The sequence below is a fragment of the Cavia porcellus genome, unplaced genomic scaffold (assembly GCF_034190915.1).
Source record: "Cavia porcellus strain 051 isolate PalLab524CR breed Dunkin Hartley unplaced genomic scaffold, mCavPor4.1 scaffold_5, whole genome shotgun sequence".
NCBI classification, from domain to species: Eukaryota; Metazoa; Chordata; class Mammalia; order Rodentia; family Caviidae; genus Cavia; species Cavia porcellus.
The window spans coordinates 51,901,272-51,918,575 of record NW_026947488.1 but is presented as its reverse complement, the minus strand read 5'-3'; the positions used below and the strand labels follow the sequence as shown (position 1 = coordinate 51,918,575).

The following is a 17,304-nucleotide window of genomic DNA, read 5'->3' as shown; positions in this document are numbered from 1 at the left end:
TGCTCTATCATGCCCCCAGTGCTCTGTTTCTCCCACCCCAGGTTGGCCTGCTGTCTTATAGTCACCGGCCATCACCACTGTTCCAACTGAATAGTTCCCACGACCTTGGCATCATCTTGCAGAAGATCCGGGGCATCTCCTATGCGGACCCAAGTGGAAACAATCTGGGTATGGACTTGGGGCTTCCCAAGGGGAGCTCAGTGTCCTAGGGCTCTGATGTGTCCTTCCTCACAGGGGCGGCTGTGCTTGTAGCTCACAGGCAGCTCTTGGCGCCCGATGCACCTGGACGCCGTCAGCAAGTGCCAGGGGTGATGGTTCTGCTGGTTGATGAGCTGCTGAGAGGTGACATATCCAGTCCTATCCGTGAGGCCCAGTCTGCTGGTGAGGAGTATAGATGATGGGGCAGAGGCCTGGGAGTAGGGGTGAGCCCAGTGGGGTCCTCATGTAGGTTGCTGACCCCTCTGTAGGGCTCAAGGTGATGATACTGGGCTTGGCGGGAGCTGACCCAGAGCAGCTGCGGCGCTTGGTGCCAGACATGGACCCTCCCCAGAATTTCTTTGCGGTGGATGATGGCCCAAGCTTGGACCAGGTGGTCGGTGACCTAGCGAGAGCCCTGTGTCAGGCAGCCTTAGCCACTCAGGTTTGGAAGCAGCCTCTGGGGGGGGGGGCTACATGTGGGGTTCCTAGTAGCACTTCTTGGCTCAAAAAGACCTTGTGCCTGCAGCCCCAGCTGGGACCTTGCTCCGTCCATTGTCCAAAGGTGAGTGTCTGGAGCCAAGGGTGTGGGGATGGCTACCACGGGTCAGCCTCTCCAGCCTCACTGGACATGTCTTTCCTCAGGGCCAGAAGGGAGAGCCTGGAGCGATGGTGAGTGGTCCTGCGGGGGTGCAGAGTGGGCTGGCGTCACTGGGGCAGAGGCAGCTGGTGGCATAACACTCGAGTTTCTCCTTCCCAGGGCCCGGAAGGACGAGCTGGGGCCCCTGGCTCCCCTGGCTTCCCGGTGAGTGCCTTGCTGTGCCTGGCCCTGCCCTGACTGGCTTTCTGCTTTCTTACCTGCTCTGCTCTCTCAGGGCAGGACTGGTGCTCCTGGTCCCCCGGGTCCCCCTGGAAGTACTATCGCAAAGGGCGAGAGGGTAAGTGAGAAGACCATCGTGCTTTGCCTAGGGCCATCTGTGCAGTAGTCCCAGGGGATTTAGGAGGAACCAGGAAGCAGAGCCAGAGCCAAAGGCATTCCTGGAAACATGGGCAGAGACTTGGGAAGGCTCTGAAGTGGAGATGCCACAGGGTGATGCCACAAGATCCCTCAGAGAGCTTTGGGTGGCAGCTGTAGGTTCCAGAGGCAGAAGGGCTCTATGTCTCCCCACTGCCATGAGCCTGGAACTGAGATCACTTCAGCTTGGGGAGGCCACTTCTTTACCCCTCTTCTCTACCTGACAACACTTGGATCTGTGGGGTGGGCTCTTCCAGAAAACCAGGTCACTGGAGAGGGTCCCTTCCTGCTCTGACCACTTTGCCTCCTTAGGGCTTCCCTGGAGTGGATGGGCCTCCAGGCATCCCTGGTCAACCTGGGACTCCTGGGACCCCTGGTCTGAAGGTGAGAAAGCCTTACCTCGTGGGTCATAGTGGGACAATCACTCGAGTGGGTATGATGCTTCTGACTCTGTCCTCCATTTATAGGGCTCCCCAGGGCTGCCCGGCCCTCGCGGGGCACCGGTACGTACTGTGCTTTCTTTACCGTCCTAGCATCTTCCCAGGGTTTTCCTCCAATGTGGGGGCCCTGGAGAGGGAGGGCGTTGGCCTGTGGGAGCCTCCTCGGAGACTCATCTGAGCCTGAGAGCCTCCCTCTGCTCTGCTTCATCTTTAGGGAGAGCAAGGGCCTCGAGGCCTGAAGGGGGAGCCGGTAGGTGAAGATGTTCCAGGGAGGGACAGGGTTGCCTTGGGCCAGACCCTAGGCGGGGCCTGAGGTAAGGGGTTGGACATCCTACCTAAATCCTGTAATGGTCTTCTCTGCCCTGTAGGGGGAGCCTGGGTATGTCACTGGGGACTTGGGACCAGCGCTTCCTGGGAGAAAAGGGGAACCTGGACCTTCAGTAAGTCCCAGTGTGTGTGGGGACAGGTGATGTGTGCTGAGAGACTCATGGAGGGGTGAAAGCAAAGTCTGTGGGGTGGCACCTTACAGTCTGTTTGCTCTATCAGGGCCCCCCTGGACCTCGCGGCCCTTCGGGGGGCCTAGGACCTCGTGGCCCCCCAGGGCTTCCTGGATCAGCTGTAAAGGTAACAGTAGGACCCCATATGGGTCTCCACCTCCATATGACTCAGAGATCTGGTGACCCTATTGGAACCCACACATGGTCCTGCTTTCACCTTTAGAGCTGCACCCCTTTCATGCCTCCTCAGTTCCCCATGACCCTTACAGTCCAGTTTGACACTGGGAGCCTCATCCATTGTGTATCTTGGGGCGGGGCATGTCCAGGGTCACAGGATCTGATCTGTCTTTCAGGGTGACAAAGGCGATCGTGGGGAGCGGGTAAGTGAGGGACAAGGAATGCAGGGTATGACTTAGAGTCAGATTCCCCTGGTACTCCCTGACCTGCTGTTCTCTTCCAGGGTCCACCTGGACCAGGTGTGGGTGGCACTGCTTCTGGAGAGCCTGGGCTGCCGGTAAGGACTGAGAGGACATTCTCAGGGGCATGGGTAGGGACAGGGACAGGGCAGCCTTTGGGTCATGGGCTTCATAGCTCTTAGCTCCCATGTTCCTTCCTCTTCTAGGGTCTTCCTGGAAATCCTGGACCCCAAGGCCCAGTTGGCCCTGCTGGAGAGAAAGGAGAAAAGGTAGGACATCTTCCTCTTAATGCTCCAGTTCTAGAGCAGGGTGCTAGGGGCAGAACATACTCTGGACCTTCCCACTCTCTCCTTCAGGGTGTCTGTGAAGATGGAGCCCCAGGCCTCCCAGGGCAGCCTGGCCCCCCAGGTGACCTGGTAAGTTAGAGGCCAGGGTTCCCCATGTGGTGGGCATAGTTCCAGTCCCCACACTTAACCATCAACCCCTCCCCAACCTGTATACCAAAGCTATGTCTCTGAACTCCCAAACTGATCCCCTCCAGGGTCTTCGGGGACTTCCTGGATTCACTGGTCCTAAAGTGAGTGGGGGATCAGATGTGAGGGGTGATATTCTGGGACCCCTGTGGTATAAAGGGAGGCTGGAAGATAAGAAGGTAAAGGTTCTGCTCAGGCCAAGCACTGTGATTTCAGATGAGGACTGCTGGAGTTTGAGCCCTTGTTTGGGGCTCACTGGTTAAGGCCTCTTCCTATCCTCTCTTTCCTCAGGGTGACCGGGGGCTGGCAGGACCCCCTGGAGAGACTGGAGCAAAAGTAAGTGGGACCTGGGGGCTCTTAAGGACCAGAAGAATCTGGGGCCACAGTCCACTCTGACCTCTTCTGTCCCGCAGGGTGAACGGGGACTCCCTGGTCCAGTGGGACCCCAGGTAAGCCCACTGACCTCTACACCAGTGCAAACTGTCAGCTGCCAGTGGGCTCTGTGTCCTCTCCTGGCTTTGACTTTGTGCCCCTGATGCCCACTGGGCCTTCCCCAGCCCCCATCTTCCTCTGACTGAATCCGCTGATCAGGCTTCAGCCCCCACCCTAGGCACCCAGCTTTCACTGTCCGACCTGCTGAGCTGATGTGGTCTCTGCCCTCCTGCTGAGTCTGGCTGGTGCCTCTCTAAACCCGAGTCCTCCACTGCCTCTGTCCAGCTGCCCCAGTTCTGCCCCTTCCCCTATATTTGCCTGGAGTCTCCCACCCACCTGGGGTGGCATTTATGGTTTTCTTCCCCAGGGGCCACTGGGGCTTGCTGGAAATCCTGGAGCCAGGGGTCCTGAAGTGAGTGTGACTGGCAGGGCCAGGCATGGGGCTTTTGTATGGGCTCCCACCCCTGCCTTGAGCTTTTCTTAGGCTCACACTTTATCCCCTCCAGGGGCCACCAGGACCTGCCGGCCGCCGAGGAGAGAAGGTGAGTCACGGGTGGGGTATTCTACCGCTTGGTAGTAGAGATATGGCAGGTGGGACGCTGGGACCCGGGGTTCCCAGATGGGTCTCTGTCCTGTTTCTGCCCCTGTCCTCTTTCTACAGGGAGAACCTGGCCGCCCTGGGGACCCTGCGATAGTGGTGAGTGAGTGGAGAGTGGAAACCCTGTAAGCCACTGCTCCAGGTGGCGACCCCATGGTACTGGGACGCAGGGCCAGCTCAGAGCTCTGTGGTCTCTTTCTGCTGTAAGCTACCCCAGATTCCTGGCTGTGATCTTCTGTCCCCATGACTGCCATACTAGTCACAGGCTTTGTGTTAGCTCATCTTACATCCCTAATAATACCTCAGTGGCCATCCCAGTGGCTGAGCTGGGGCCTGAGCTCTGTGACTTCTAGCTTTGTATAACAACTGTCCCAGTCAAGCCTTGGTCCTCTGATCCCCAGATGGGGCCAAAATGGATCTGTCCTGTTTGTTTTCAGACACCTACTGGTGCTGGAGCCAAAGGAGAGAAGGTACGGGGCTGAGAGGTTGCTGCCGGTTGAGGTCCAGGCAATAAGGCTGTTGATGGGCCTACCTGAGTGTCCTGGGATTGCAGCATGATTTCTGGCTTGGAGTTGTACCTGGAGCTGGGTACCAGCACTGATGGTTTTTGTCACCTCCAGGGAGATGTGGGGCCCCCTGGGCCCAGAGGAGCTGCAGGAGTCAAAGGAGGGCCAGTGAGTGAAGGGAAGGTCTTTCGGGGGTTGGACCTATGAAGGATATTCCCCCTGACTTCCCGTCTTTCTTCCCACAGGGCCCACCTGGGTTGGCTGTTCCTGGAGATCCTGGCCCCAAGGGAGACCCTGGAGACCAAGTGAGTAGATGTGAGGGTGGGCATCGTGACAAGAAATGGTATCTAGAAGCTGTGACTAAGTCCTGTTCTCCTCCTCACCACTTCAGGGTCCCATTGGCTTCACTGGCAGACCAGGACCCCCAGTAAGTATCCATGACCTAGGGTGACCTCAAGGTTTCAGGGATCCCTGCCTTTCAAAGGCTGCATGTATTCCATGTCGCCTCATTCTCGTCTCCCCCATAGGGTGACTCAGGGCATCCTGGAGAAAAAGGAGAGCCAGGGCGGCCTGGCCCTTCTGGACCTGTTGGCCCTCAAGGACGTGATGTAAGAGTTGGGGGAGTCATGGGAAACAGTGGAGCAGGGGGTGTTGGTAGCATCTCTGGGGGGTCTTGGGACCAAGGCTGAATCTCACATCTCACAGGGTCAAGTTGGAGAGAAAGGTGACGAGGGTCCCCCGGTAAGACTTTTCCCCACTGTGGTTTCTGACCCTGTACCCCTAAATTGTGATGCCTGTGGTCTGGGACCCCACCATGGCATCCAGGCTGTCTTCCGCCTTCTGTCCAGCTCATTCCCAGACCCTCTGTCCCCAACCCCTGAGGGAGTTAGTTCCTAACTCACCTGCTTCTATCACCAGGGTGACCCAGGTTTGCCTGGGAAATCGGGAGAGCGTGGCCTTCGGGTGAGTGTGGGCAGGAAGAAGGGAGGTGATGGGAAAACTGGGCATGGGGTGAAAGAAGTGTGGAAGAGGTTGGGGAGACCCTGCAGGGAGGTGTGGGATGATGGGTAACCAAGGTGTGGATTGGGGTCAAGCATAGGGCAGTGTAGATAGGTGTTCATGAGAAAGCCACAGAATGCTCGCAGGATCTTTTCAGACTGGCTGTTCTTAGGGGGTACCTGGAGCCCCAGGGCCTGTGGGTGAGAAGGGAGACCCCGGAGACCCTGGAGAGGATGGGCGAAATGTGAGTCCCAACCTTGGTTCTTTACTCCCAAACCCCACTAACACCAACCCCCCAACCATCTAATTCCAAGCCCTGCCTTGCTACCCCAATCCTGCAGCGTTGGCCCTCACAATTCCCCCTTCCTGTGACTCTTTAACCACAAAGGTCACCAGGACCCCATGAGTCCCTATGTGCTTCTAAAGATCCCCCACCTATTCCCTACCTTGAGTGACCCTGGCCCCTGGCTTTTTGCAGGGCATCCCTGGACCGGTGGGACCTAAGGGTGACCGTGGGGAGCCGGTGAGTGGGGCTGGCCTGGGCTTGAGTAGGAAGATTCCCCTAGTGCCACTGCTGCTCAGTATTTGCACGACGGGCCATCCTAGGCCTTCTGGGGGGTGGCATTGGGGTGCTGTGTGGGCTTTAGGGACAGAGCTGAGCCTGAGGCAAACTGGACTTCAGGGCTCCTGCAGACTGTGGTCATTGTCTTTCCCAGGGCCCACCGGGACTCCCTGGACCACTGGTAAGCATTGACATGGGTCTGGTCTAGGCATCCCCTTCACCTGCCTCTTGACACCTATACCTGTGGCCCCACTACACCTTCGGTAATTCTTGTAGTCCCTCACTACAAGAGGGGCCCTATGTCCCCTCACCAATCCGTGTTCGTCACTGAAGCATTGTTCTCTGACTCACTACCCCACAGGTGGAGGCAGCGCTTGGCGTCAGAGAGAAGGTACTGGGACCTAGGGCAGGATGAGTTCTGGGCTAGGAAGGACCCAGCATCCTCTTACTAGCATGCTTGTAGCTTGAGAATTGTTTTCTTAGCCTGCCTGTCTCTGCCATAGGGAGAACCTGGCGAGCGTGGCCAGGAGGGTCCTCGAGGACCCAAGGGTGACCCTGGCCCTCCTGGAGCCTCTGGGGAGAGGGTGAGTTGGTTAGCCCCTTGGGGTAGGCGGGCCTGGGAAAACCTGCTCTGACCCTGCCTCCTCTTCCTCAGGGCATTGATGGGCTTCGAGGGCCCCCAGGCCTGCAGGTGAGTGCTGCCCCCCACCCCTCAGCCTAAGTCCCCACCTTGCTCTCACCTCTTGTCTGACCCTCTTCCTTCCAGGGGGACCCAGGTGTCCGAGGCCCAGCGGGAGAAAAGGTGAGATGGAATTTCAGGAGGTGGGCTTGGCTCCCAGACCCAGCTCTGTCTTCAAGGCCTCTTGCTTCTCTGCTTTCCTCAGGGTGACCGGGGCCCTACTGGGCTGGATGGCCGGAGTGGGCTGGATGGCAAACCAGGCACACCTGGACCTCCTGGGGAGCCAGTGAGTTGTAGTCAGCTGCTTTTTGATCACTTCCCTGTAGCCCTCAGAGGCCGACTTAGGGTCCTAGCCTCATCTCAATTCTGAGCTCCAGGACAGATGTGCAGTCCGTCTCCAGAACCTGGCCTGGGTGGGACATACTGCTGGCACTGTTGGTCTTGGGTCCCATGAACCAGTGCCAGCAGTCGAGCCCTGGACCCCTTGATCCTGACTTTGACTCTTTCCTCAGGGTGCTATTGGCAAAGCCGGGGAGCCAGGGAGAGACGTAAGTGAGGGGAACCCTGGATGGAGGTGGCTGAGGGGTCCTCATGGTCACAGCACCCGTGACAGTCCCCAATTTGTAGTGCTCTGAGTTTGGGAGAGGCCTCAGCTCCAGGCTAGCTGGTTTTAGTATAGTTTCCCTTTCTAAAGTTCTTTGTCCTAGGGTTCATAAGAAGCTCCCAAGTTTGGGAGGTTTGTCCCTTGGGAGTCTCAGCAGGGGATCCCCTAACCCATGTATCTGTGCCTCAGGGAATCGAAATGGGATCTCCCAATCCTGGGGGGGGTCTCTACAATGGAGAGTTGTTGGGGTGGTCCTCCCAGCCCATGGGGTGTTCTGGAGAGATGTCTGTGAGGCCCTCTCAATCCTAGCCAAGACTTCTTCCAGGGGCTTCCAGGCCTCCGAGGAGAGCACGGGCTCCCTGGCCCCTCTGGCCCCCCTGGAGCACCGGTGAGTCCTGCTGCCCTCTGTCCCCTTCCTACCTTCTGCTGAATGGTGACACCTGACTGATGTCCTGTTCCTGCAGGGAAAGCCGGGCGAGGATGGCAAGCCTGGCCTGAATGGGAAGAATGTAAGTTCAGGGCAGCCGTGGCACACACAGTCCAGGCACAGATAGCACATAAAGCACTGCACACCCAACCGCACGTCCCAGTGTGCACACGGGCAGCTGTGCAGACACACATGGCTGTGACCTTGTGCCTGAAGGGGCTGACCCAGGCTGAGATAACCCATGAGCATGCACACAAGTACAGGTGGGGAGGGACAGACAGATAGGGCTGTGTCTGGCAACACCTCCCACAGGTGTGTGCTAAAACTTGGACCCAGGACTGCATGTGTTGAGATACAATGAGACACACATCCATGGCAGTGCCCTGTGACACACTTAGGGACATGCCGACGTGCATTTTTATCAGCAGTCACCATTCCCAATGCAGCATGTGAGATCTGCAGACAGATGCCAAGGCACCCGCGACCTGGGTGTACATGTGGAAGCCCTTGCCTATGTGCAGTCATGGGTCAAGACATGTATTCATACTAAGCTGCAGTCACCTTCTAAGGCACTCAGACTGCGGGGCACATATATAAAACACCTCCTAACACACGGGCACCCTCATCCCAGACACGACGTGGGGGACATGTGCAGGCCATGCAGAGGTGAGAGGCTCACCATCTGGGCATGCCATGGGGTAGGCAGCAGTGCCCTCAGTTGGGCACACACCACACTCTGAGACCAGCAGAGCCATAGTCAGGCACAGACATTTGGTCATGGTCATCTGAAATATGCTGAGATGGTTTCTTGAAGCCAGGCACTAGTGACTGTTTGCTAATATGGGTCTTCTGCCCCCAGGGACAACCTGGTGACCCTGGAGAAGCCGGGAGGAAGGTAAAGCCCCTCTCCTGGGCCTGCTCTACTCTTGGTTTGGACAATGTCTGAAAAACTTTTCTCTTCCTTAGGGAGAGAAGGGAGAGTCAGGTGCTCCCGGGAGAGAAGTGAGTGCTGAGTCTCCCTTATCCTCTGAGCCCTGACCCTGACCTTGTGAGATATGGTGATACTCTTTTCTGGGGCATCAGAGTGCTGATACTGGCTGCATCCTCTACAGGGTCATGATGGCCCCAAGGGTGAGCGTGGAGCTCCTGGGGGCCCTGGCCCCCAGGGCCCTCCAGGTCTTCCAGGGCAGGTTGGCCTTCCTGGCCAGGTGAGTGTCCAGGGCAGTTCTGGGACTTGGTTGTGATGTTTTCGTGATCCTCTGTGACCCTTTTGTGCCCTATCATATTTCAGGGTTTTCCTGGTGTCCCAGGAAGCGTGGGCCCCAAGGTTAGTGCGTGTGCTGTGTAGGGGTCATCCATGGGGCTGGCCAGGGTCAAAAGACATTTTCTCTACCTCATCATTCTTTGTTCTCAGGGTGACCGTGGGGAGACTGGATCTAAAGGGCAACAGGTAAGGCCCCACCTTTCTTATCCATAGCACCCACATATGCATACGCACCTCCCAAGATGGATCCTAGAAGCCTGTCTGTTGATCTCTCCAGGGCCTCCCTGGAGAGCGTGGTCCCAGAGGAGAACCTGGGAGTGTGAACCCGGCGGTGAGCTGACCTCAGACCTGGCCCTTGCAGTTGTTTGCACACCTGTGGAGAACCCCCTGTCCACCGCTTCTCCTTCCCCTGCCACACTGGGGTTCTTGCAGCCTACACTCAAGGGAATGGGGACAATGGGACATGCCAAGGAGGGAATCCTGGTGGCCTCTAGCCAGGCCTCAACAGAAGGCTAAAGAGGCATGGGCAAGAGGGAATAGGGGTATTTTTCTGGGGTTAGGTGGGCCAGGAGGCAGAGGCTTCTCTTCTGTGGGTACTCCCTGACTAGGCTTTTGTCTCTAGAATGTGGACCGGATACTGGAAACTGTTGGCATCAAAGTAGGTCATTCAGGGCTGGGTGGGAGCAGATAGGGGAACCCTGGGGGCAAACAGTACCCATGGGCTTGGGGGTGGGTGTGGCAGCTTTGGTATCTGTCTTCTGACTCCTTACTGTACCTTAGACCTCTGTCCTGAGGGAGATTGTGGAGACCTGGGATGAGAGCTCTGGCAGCCTGCTGCCTATGCCAGATCGGTGTCGAGGCTCCAAGGGGGACCCAGGCCAGCAAGGTCCCCCAGGCAAAGAGGTGAGAGGTGGCTGTGATGTGGGCATGGCCTTGGAGGGCACATGCTCCCAGCTCCCAGCATTCACTCCTCTGCTCTCCTAGGGTCCCATTGGCTTTCCTGGAGAACGTGGACTTAAAGGAGATCGTGGAGACCCTGGGCCCCAGGGGCCACCTGGTTTAGCCCTTGCAGAGAGAGGGCCCCCTGGACCTCCTGGCCTTGCTGGGGAGCCTGGAAAGCCTGGCATTCCTGGACTCCCAGGCCAGGCTGGAGCTGTGGGAGAGGCAGGGCGGCCAGGAGAGAGGGTGAGCCTGGGACTAGCCAGGTGGGCCAGGGAAGTGGGGTCAGGGGAGCTTGGGATCCCTGTGGACACAGGTCCCTGTTTGCATTTCAGGGAGAGCGGGGTGAGAAAGGAGAACGCGGAGAACAAGTAAGCTGAGTGGACGGCACAGGGCGAGGCTGCTTGGAGGCTGCGTTGTGTAGCTACATCCTTTTCTTCTTTTCTGCAGGGCAGAGATGGCCTTCCTGGCCTCCCTGGACCCCCTGGCCCTCCTGGCCCCAAGGTGATCACCCCAGCCCTACCCTGTAACTGTAACTGCTGTGATTACTGTGAATAATGACCCGGAAACCACCTGTGTTATCTCTGACCTCATAGCTTTCTGTGATCCTGTGAGCTCGGGTGACCCCTTTGATATCTGTAACAGACTCACCTCTCCTCCTGGACTTGTGCTTGTAGGTGGCCACTGATGAACCAGGTGCTGGACTTACTAGAGAACAAGGACCTCCTGGATTCAAGGGTGCTAAGGTCAGTGTAGATCAGCCTGGGGGTTCCCCCACCATGAGACCCTGGCCTGACCCAGCATCTTGCTCTACAGGGGGAGCCAGGCAGAGATGGTGACCAAGGTCTGAAAGGAGACAGGGTGAGGCCTCCTACCCCACCATGGTCCCCTCCTGTATGGAGCATGCCAGGGGTGGTGTATGCCTGTCTGTGGAAATACGGCAAGGGTTGGAGACTCAGAATGGCTGCTTGCAGGGTGTGCCAGGCATCAAGGGAGACAGGGGAGAGCCTGGACAGAGAGGTCTTGATGGCAGCCCGGTGAGTCCTTGTCCCGTGGGCCTCGTGTGTGCAGGGACGTGGGTCTCACGTGTTTGTCCTATGTGTGGGGCTGGAGTTGGCGCTGCCCTGGACTGTCTGGCCTCTGTCCAGCTGTCTGGCGGGGAGGAGAAGCTAGCATTGGGCACAAGGCCAGTGCAGCCTTAGACTCGTTCTTTCCAGGGTCTGCCAGGAGAGCGCGGTGTGGCTGGGCATGAAGGGAAGCAGGTGAGTGAGGCAGGAGTGGCCAGCCCAGCCCTGGGGCCTCTGCTGTGTGTGTTTCTGTACAGGTGTGCGTGTGTGTGTTCCTAGTGAGAGGGGCAGGGCTGTGCCTTTGAGCACAGGTTGGTGGTGCCTGTGAGAGGCTTGCTGTCTGTGGTATGGTGTGTGTGTGTGTGTGTGTGTGTGTGTGTGTGTGTGTGGACCTGTATGTGCTAGCCTTGAGGGGTGTGGTACATGGCAATGGGGATCTAGGAGATGGGATTGTGGATGTGGGCTCCAGAAGGTGGGAGCAGCCTGAATGAGGCCCGGATGGAGGCTCATCAGCTCCTTCCCTATGCAGGGTTTGCAGGGCCCCAGGGGAGCCCCAGGCCCAGTGGTGAGTACTGGGAATCCTCACTTTGGCTCTCGCCCTACTCCCATGAGCAGGACTTGGTCATTTTATGGTAGAGTGGGGCTGGCTGCCTTCATCAGACTTTCCCTAACAGGGTGGCCACGGAGACCCTGGACCACCTGGTGCCCCAGTAAGTAACAGGAGAGCACTGCCTGGTGGGGGTATATTGGGAGGTGGTAGGACAGGCATTGGTCACTGCCAATGAGCTGGGCCTTGTTTCTGTGAATCTCTGAGCCCACACAGACCATGCTGACCCCTGTCCCTGCCTTGACACTTTTCTCTAGGGTCTCACTGGCCCCGTGGGACCCCAGGGACCTTCTGGCCCGAAGGTGAGTCAGGCCTGTGGGGTACGTGGATGGAGGAGGGAGTCAGTCCTGCTCACACCCAGAGCAGTGCCTGCCAACTTTCTGGATGGTCATTGCCTGCAGTGGAGCTAAGAACCAGGAGCCCTCCTATGTTAGCTCTGCTGCTGAGGTCTCTGGGTCCTTTGCAGGGAGAGCCTGGAGAGACAGGACCCCCGGGACGGGTGAGTGGCCCAGCTCACCATGGAGGCTCACAGGGAGATGGCGGGGTGGGTGCTGCCCTGACTGTGTTTTTCCTCCAGGGCCTGCCTGGACCTGTGGGACCTGTGGGACTTCCTGGCCCTCCTGGCTCCTCCGGCCTTGTGGTGAGTCACCGTGGCTGCTGCAGAGGCACCTGACTCTACCCCAGGGTGGCCTGTCCTCCTGTGTCCTATGCTCCTTTCTCTGTGTCACTCATATCCATTCTCCCTCAGGGTCCGCAGGGGGCACCAGGTTTGCCTGGACAAGTGGTGAGTCCTGGAGGTCGGGGCTGGCTGGGTTCCAAGGGTCAAGGGTTAGCTAGTGGGTCCTGCCTGAGCTCTTCTCTTGCAGGGGGAAACTGGGAAGCCAGGAGCCCCAGGTCGTGACGGTGCCAATGGGAAGGATGGAGACAGAGGAGGCCCTGGTGCTCCGGTCCGTGTTGTGGGGGGAGCTGGGCTTGTCGTGGAGTTCTGTTCCTAGGTGTATGCCTGGATATGAGGAGTGGGGCACCAGAGACAGGGTGGGGTGCAGGCTCTGACTTCTTCACATTGCTCTGCTGCAGGGGTTACCAGGCCTGCCTGGCCCTGTTGGACCTAAGGGAGAGGCTGGACCGATGGGGCCCCCTGGACAGGTGACCTTTGATACTGCTTTGCTTGCTCCAGCAGCTCCTCTGTTGCACCCCAAGCCTCTGTTTTTGAATCCTACCTGAGGTGGCCGGGTGGGAGCAGGGAGGAGAGGTGGCCGAGGGTCACTCAGCATTCCCTGTAGGTGATGGTCGGGCCTCCTGGAGCAAAGGGAGAGAAGGTGAGTGAGTGGGAGCCCAGAAGCAGGGCTGGAGGTGGGGCGGAGAACCTCAAGATCCCCTCTCCCTCATCAGGGAGCCCCAGGAGACCTTGCTGGAGACCTGGTGCGAGAGCCGGTGAGTGTGATACCTCCAATGGCAGGAGACCTTTGGCTCATGATTTACCAACCCTTATGACTCTTGACACCTGTAGTATGTCCCACATTTGACCCCTGGGCTCATGCCACCCTCCTGAAGTATCATCTCTCTGTGTGATGCCTGTGTTGCCTCCTGACCCTTGTGGCTACAGGGGCCCAAAGGTGACCGAGGACTTCCAGGGCCACGGGGCGAGAAGGTGAGTGGGCCTGGTTCCCTGGCCTGAGTGTTGGGTAGATGGGGGAAAGGCCAGTGCCCCTCACTATCCTTTCCGGGCAGGGTGAAGCTGGTCGTGCAGGCGAGCCTGGAGACCCTGGGGAAGATGTGAGTCTGGGGTCTGGGTGTGTCCACGCTTGGCTTGAGGAGTGTGACCATGGAGGGAGAGGTCATTCTTGGGGTGCTTGGGACCACATGAGGGTCACACTCTCTTGACTTCCACTTTCCGAGGGGCCTGGGACCCCAGCCTGGCTTCTCTATGCCTATCTTCTCGTTCCTCCCTGCCTGTGAGCCCACACTTGTGTGTTCCTGTTTGTTCTCCCCGGTCTCTCCTTGGTCAAATGTTTATAAGTTTTCTTGGCTCCTGCTCCATTTGTCTAAAATCATGTGTGGCCAAACCTGGCACTTCCCATCTGAGCTCCCAGGTCCCCATTCCCATGCCTGGCTGCTCACAGATATGTGGTCCTGTCTGAGCTTCCCTCAGCCAGTGCCCTCACAAGCTCAGGGTCTCATCTGAGCTCCCACAGGCTTGTCCTTGGTCACATGTCTGAGTTTCTGGGGTTCATGATCACATTTGAGTTTCCCTGGGAATATTCATGGGCCAAGGCTAGGCCTAGTGTTCCAATTTCTACCTTTTCAAATGCGGTTTATTTTCTTCTTTCTTTCTTTTTTCTTAGGGTCAAAAAGGGGCTCCTGGACTGAAAGGTTACAAGGTATATTTACCTGGAAGCATCTCTGTTGGGGATTATGGTCCTGAGACTCTCTAAACCTTGTATAACTCCTCTTTCCTTCAAAGGGTGATCCAGGAGTTGGGGTCCAAGGCCCCCCTGGGCTAACTGGTCCTCCAGGAATAAAGGTAAGTCAACACCCCATCACCAGCCCTGGGGCAGCACTGGGGTGGCTCTTGGCGGTGAGAGAAGAGGGAATTCTGGCGCTAATCTTGGGAAGGGATCCCACAGTGACCTCTTCTCCTTTTGCCTTCTCTGTTTCAGGGAGACCCAGGCCCCCCTGGCTCTCCTGGTGCTCCTGGAATTGTTGGGCTCCCTGGCCAGACAGGCCCTCGAGGAGAGATAGGCCAGCCAGGTCCTGGTGGAGAGCGGGTAAGGGGGCAGAAGCAACTTGTGGGGATTTTGTGACTTTAAGATCTCTGAATCTGATAGTGGGCGAGGAGGTGGGAACGTAGGTCTTACTGTGGAGGCTCCTAATCTTGGGGGAAAGAAAAGCAGGTTCCAAGTCACTCTCGACTCATTTTCCTGTAGGGTTTGGCAGGACTCCCAGGCAGAGAAGGTGCCCCAGGCCCCTTGGGGCCACCCGGACTGCCAGGGTTACCGGTGAGTAGAAGTGATCCCATGTTCCAAGTCTCTCCATGTGTGGGAGGATGTGTGACGGACTAGGCCCCACTGCTAGACTCTGTGTGTGCACACGTGCACGTGTGTGTGCATGTGTACGTACGCGCGTTTTAAGGACTACAGGATTCTCACCTCACTCTGACCCGCAGGGAGCGCCTGGAGCCTCTGGACTCAAAGGAGACAAGGTTGGTGCCGTGCTCCTGGCTTTCTTCTGTGCCCTGTCACCCCTCCACCCTCCCCCGGCCTCCCATAACATTCTTTTCCTCTCTAATTCCCCTCATTGATCCCTGATTCCTTGCTGATCTCCAGGGAGACCCTGGGATAGGGCTGCCCGGGCCTCGAGGAGAGCGTGGAGAGCCAGGTGTCCGGGTATGTATGGCTGCTCCTAGGCCAGGGAGCTGTGGCCTCGGTTCCTTCCTCACAGGTCTTACCTCAGATTTCCAGCCTCTGAGTCAGTGGACCTCATGTAACCACACAGGGGGAAGATGGCCACCCCGGCCAGGAGGGACCCCGAGGACTCATGGTAGGTCACTTTGGGGAACATGCTGGTGACGGCCCTGCCTGTGTGCCCTGTGTCCTTAGGACACCACGTTCTGCCCCAGCCCCTTGCCCCTTCCTGTTTCCCTTGGCTCCCCTCCTTCTTGCTTTGTCTTCTCCTGCCGCTTGAGTTACTCCTCACAGTTGCCCCGAGATTGCTCAGTCATTTTCTCTCATACAGGGGCCCCCAGGAAGCCGGGGGGACCAGGGGCAAAAGGTAAGCATGTGGGGAAGGCATGAGTGGGAGTGGGGATGGGCCTTCAGCACCGGGGATCTCTCGCTTGGACAGGACTCAACATTCCTCTGCTCAATAGGGTGACGCTGGAACTGCAGGCCCAAAGGGTGACAAGGTATGTGTGGGCATGAGTAGGCAGGAGCAGGGCACCGCGTTGCTCGTTGCTCATTGCTCCTCTGACTGCTCCCTACCTCTTCAGGGTGACTCAGCTGTGATTGAGGGGCCTCCAGGACCGCGAGGTGCTAAGGGGGACATGGTGAGGGTTCTGGCTCATGTGTAGCCTGGGTCCCTGAGGTGTGGGAGGGTTCCTGGGAGCTTGGCCAGAGGCCCTGAGAGCTCAAGACTCTCACCTCCCTGGAACATGAGGGTCTTCTAGCACTTGACTCTGACCTCTGATCGCTGCTCCAGGGTGAACGAGGGCCTCGAGGCCTAGATGGTGACCAAGGACCTCGGGGAGACAGTGGGAACCCTGGTGACAAGGTACAGGGAGGAGAGAGGGGATTCCGAAGCCAGTCTGGGTGGGTAGGAGGTGCCGGCAGGAGGACCTGTCTTGGAGGCCCATGGGGAGGGGTTTCTGGGGCTGAGAGAGTGGGGATGCCAGTGAGGTCCTCCAGTAAGACAGGAAGGGAACTCCATGGACTGTGGCTCCTTGGCTGTTGGGGGTGCTCCAAATGGGGTTAGGGGCCCAGAGTAGGTGGGAGGGGCCCTAACACAGGGTGCCAGGGTGAGCAGTGAGTTACTCTGGGCACCCCAGCACCAGCTTCACCCTGCTGGAGCATGGGTGGGGATGGAGGAGCTGTGCCCTGTGAGTGAATGCCAGTCACCCTTGGAGCCTCTGCCCGGTCCTGACTCTGGCCCTCCCCTGGTTGCTCCTACAGGGTGCCAAGGGAGAACCTGGTGAGAGGGGCGTGGCTGGGTCAGTGGGAGTTCGTGGACTCATGGGACCCAAGGCAAGCCCTGCCCCAGCCCCAGCCATGCGTCACACACATCTGCCCTGGCTGTCCCTGAGTATGGGAGGGTTCCCGGGTCCCCTGCTCCTGGTGTACAGGGGCCTGCAGAGGACCTGTGTGCAGACTGGGTGCCAGCCCGGATTACCAGGCTGCTTCTCGTGAGCTCAGTCAGCCTGGGACACAGTCATCCTGAAGGGCTCACCCCAGTCTCTGTGCCCACAGGGTGAGCCTGGTGCTCCAGGAACTGCTGGTGACCCGGTAAGATGCCATCTTCTGTCCCACAGGGGCCCCTTCCCCTCCCCCTCGGAGGTCCCACCCGTGTAGCCTCTGACTTTGTTAGGAATCTAGTATCTTGTGGTGGGCTCCTGTTGCCCAGGGTCCTCCACCTCCACAGCGACCCTGTAGGGGTCCTGACCACACCCATGGTGACCCTTGTTCCCGTGGCAAACCTTGCCCTTCCTATATCACCCCGTGGTATCCCCTCTCTGCAGCCCAGGCTGGTCCCTTGATCCCTCACTGATTTCTGTTGACCTCATATTGACCGCCCTCCAGGGACCCCCAGGAAAAGATGGAGCGCCTGGTTCCCAAGGAGACAAGGGAGATGTTGGCTTCATGGGTCCCCGGGGCATCAAGGTGGGATTTGCTTTTTTTTTTTTTTTTTTTTTTTGTCTTTTACCTTTTTATCTGTCCTGGGGATCAGGCAGGCACTTATGCTGCTGAGCTGAATCTCCAGCCCCGGGGGCATCAAGGTGGGAAGGGAGAACAGCTTTAGTTTTTTTTTTTGGTTCTGGACTGGAAGGGTGCGGGATGGGGCCTTGAACTGGAATCCCCAGAGGGCGCTATGA

The 17,304-nt window shown here is 58.0% G+C and overlaps 1 protein-coding gene across 8 annotated transcripts in view; it reads left to right on the top strand.

The window, feature by feature from the left end:
* Positions 1-17,304, top strand: part of Col7a1 (collagen type VII alpha 1 chain) — a 29,670-nt gene that overhangs the window by 8,424 nt on the left and 3,942 nt on the right. For 5 of the 8 annotated variants that reach the window (XM_023560102.2, XM_023560099.2, XM_023560101.2 and 2 more), the window contains 81 exons: positions 42-168; positions 235-381; positions 468-640; positions 725-760; positions 841-867; positions 956-1,000; positions 1,071-1,133; positions 1,523-1,594; positions 1,678-1,713; positions 1,865-1,900; positions 2,019-2,090; positions 2,197-2,274; positions 2,501-2,527; positions 2,608-2,661; positions 2,770-2,832; positions 2,920-2,979; positions 3,105-3,140; positions 3,328-3,372; positions 3,450-3,485; positions 3,836-3,880; positions 3,975-4,010; positions 4,130-4,165; positions 4,504-4,536; positions 4,687-4,740; positions 4,818-4,877; positions 4,964-4,999; positions 5,100-5,180; positions 5,278-5,313; positions 5,491-5,535; positions 5,744-5,815; positions 6,050-6,094; positions 6,288-6,314; positions 6,495-6,524; positions 6,637-6,717; positions 6,789-6,824; positions 6,900-6,935; positions 7,018-7,098; positions 7,325-7,360; positions 7,742-7,804; positions 7,881-7,925; positions 8,703-8,738; positions 8,810-8,845; positions 8,956-9,051; positions 9,135-9,170; positions 9,258-9,293; positions 9,385-9,438; positions 9,730-9,765; positions 9,888-10,010; positions 10,092-10,292; positions 10,382-10,417; positions 10,497-10,550; positions 10,724-10,792; positions 10,863-10,907; positions 11,021-11,083; positions 11,264-11,308; positions 11,643-11,678; positions 11,788-11,823; positions 11,978-12,022; positions 12,187-12,219; positions 12,298-12,360; positions 12,469-12,504; positions 12,587-12,667; positions 12,798-12,866; positions 13,004-13,039; positions 13,113-13,154; positions 13,327-13,371; positions 13,452-13,496; positions 14,066-14,101; positions 14,185-14,244; positions 14,381-14,488; positions 14,648-14,719; positions 14,887-14,922; positions 15,047-15,106; positions 15,216-15,260; positions 15,456-15,491; positions 15,589-15,624; positions 15,709-15,765; positions 15,918-15,989; positions 16,388-16,459; positions 16,682-16,717; positions 17,012-17,092. In XM_023560102.2, coding sequence (XP_023415870.1) covers positions 42-168; positions 235-381; positions 468-640; positions 725-760; positions 841-867; positions 956-1,000; positions 1,071-1,133; positions 1,523-1,594; positions 1,678-1,713; positions 1,865-1,900; positions 2,019-2,090; positions 2,197-2,274; positions 2,501-2,527; positions 2,608-2,661; positions 2,770-2,832; positions 2,920-2,979; positions 3,105-3,140; positions 3,328-3,372; positions 3,450-3,485; positions 3,836-3,880; positions 3,975-4,010; positions 4,130-4,165; positions 4,504-4,536; positions 4,687-4,740; positions 4,818-4,877; positions 4,964-4,999; positions 5,100-5,180; positions 5,278-5,313; positions 5,491-5,535; positions 5,744-5,815; positions 6,050-6,094; positions 6,288-6,314; positions 6,495-6,524; positions 6,637-6,717; positions 6,789-6,824; positions 6,900-6,935; positions 7,018-7,098; positions 7,325-7,360; positions 7,742-7,804; positions 7,881-7,925; positions 8,703-8,738; positions 8,810-8,845; positions 8,956-9,051; positions 9,135-9,170; positions 9,258-9,293; positions 9,385-9,438; positions 9,730-9,765; positions 9,888-10,010; positions 10,092-10,292; positions 10,382-10,417; positions 10,497-10,550; positions 10,724-10,792; positions 10,863-10,907; positions 11,021-11,083; positions 11,264-11,308; positions 11,643-11,678; positions 11,788-11,823; positions 11,978-12,022; positions 12,187-12,219; positions 12,298-12,360; positions 12,469-12,504; positions 12,587-12,667; positions 12,798-12,866; positions 13,004-13,039; positions 13,113-13,154; positions 13,327-13,371; positions 13,452-13,496; positions 14,066-14,101; positions 14,185-14,244; positions 14,381-14,488; positions 14,648-14,719; positions 14,887-14,922; positions 15,047-15,106; positions 15,216-15,260; positions 15,456-15,491; positions 15,589-15,624; positions 15,709-15,765; positions 15,918-15,989; positions 16,388-16,459; positions 16,682-16,717; positions 17,012-17,092 — 4,587 coding nt within the window. Of the gene's footprint in view, positions 1-41; positions 169-234; positions 382-467; positions 641-724; positions 761-840; positions 868-955; positions 1,001-1,070; positions 1,134-1,522; positions 1,595-1,677; positions 1,714-1,864; positions 1,901-2,018; positions 2,091-2,196; positions 2,275-2,500; positions 2,528-2,607; positions 2,662-2,769; positions 2,833-2,919; positions 2,980-3,104; positions 3,141-3,327; positions 3,373-3,449; positions 3,486-3,835; positions 3,881-3,974; positions 4,011-4,129; positions 4,166-4,503; positions 4,537-4,686; positions 4,741-4,817; positions 4,878-4,963; positions 5,000-5,099; positions 5,181-5,277; positions 5,314-5,490; positions 5,536-5,743; positions 5,816-6,049; positions 6,095-6,287; positions 6,315-6,494; positions 6,525-6,636; positions 6,718-6,788; positions 6,825-6,899; positions 6,936-7,017; positions 7,099-7,324; positions 7,361-7,741; positions 7,805-7,880; positions 7,926-8,702; positions 8,739-8,809; positions 8,846-8,955; positions 9,052-9,134; positions 9,171-9,257; positions 9,294-9,384; positions 9,439-9,729; positions 9,766-9,887; positions 10,011-10,091; positions 10,293-10,381; positions 10,418-10,496; positions 10,551-10,723; positions 10,793-10,862; positions 10,908-11,020; positions 11,084-11,263; positions 11,309-11,642; positions 11,679-11,787; positions 11,824-11,977; positions 12,023-12,186; positions 12,220-12,297; positions 12,361-12,468; positions 12,505-12,586; positions 12,668-12,797; positions 12,867-13,003; positions 13,040-13,112; positions 13,155-13,326; positions 13,372-13,451; positions 13,497-14,065; positions 14,102-14,184; positions 14,245-14,380; positions 14,489-14,647; positions 14,720-14,886; positions 14,923-15,046; positions 15,107-15,173; positions 15,261-15,455; positions 15,492-15,588; positions 15,625-15,708; positions 15,766-15,917; positions 15,990-16,387; positions 16,460-16,681; positions 16,718-17,011; positions 17,093-17,304 lie in introns of those variants that run through there. The other 3 variants (XM_023560103.2, XR_010047548.1, XR_010047549.1) reach the window with 3 other exon arrangements.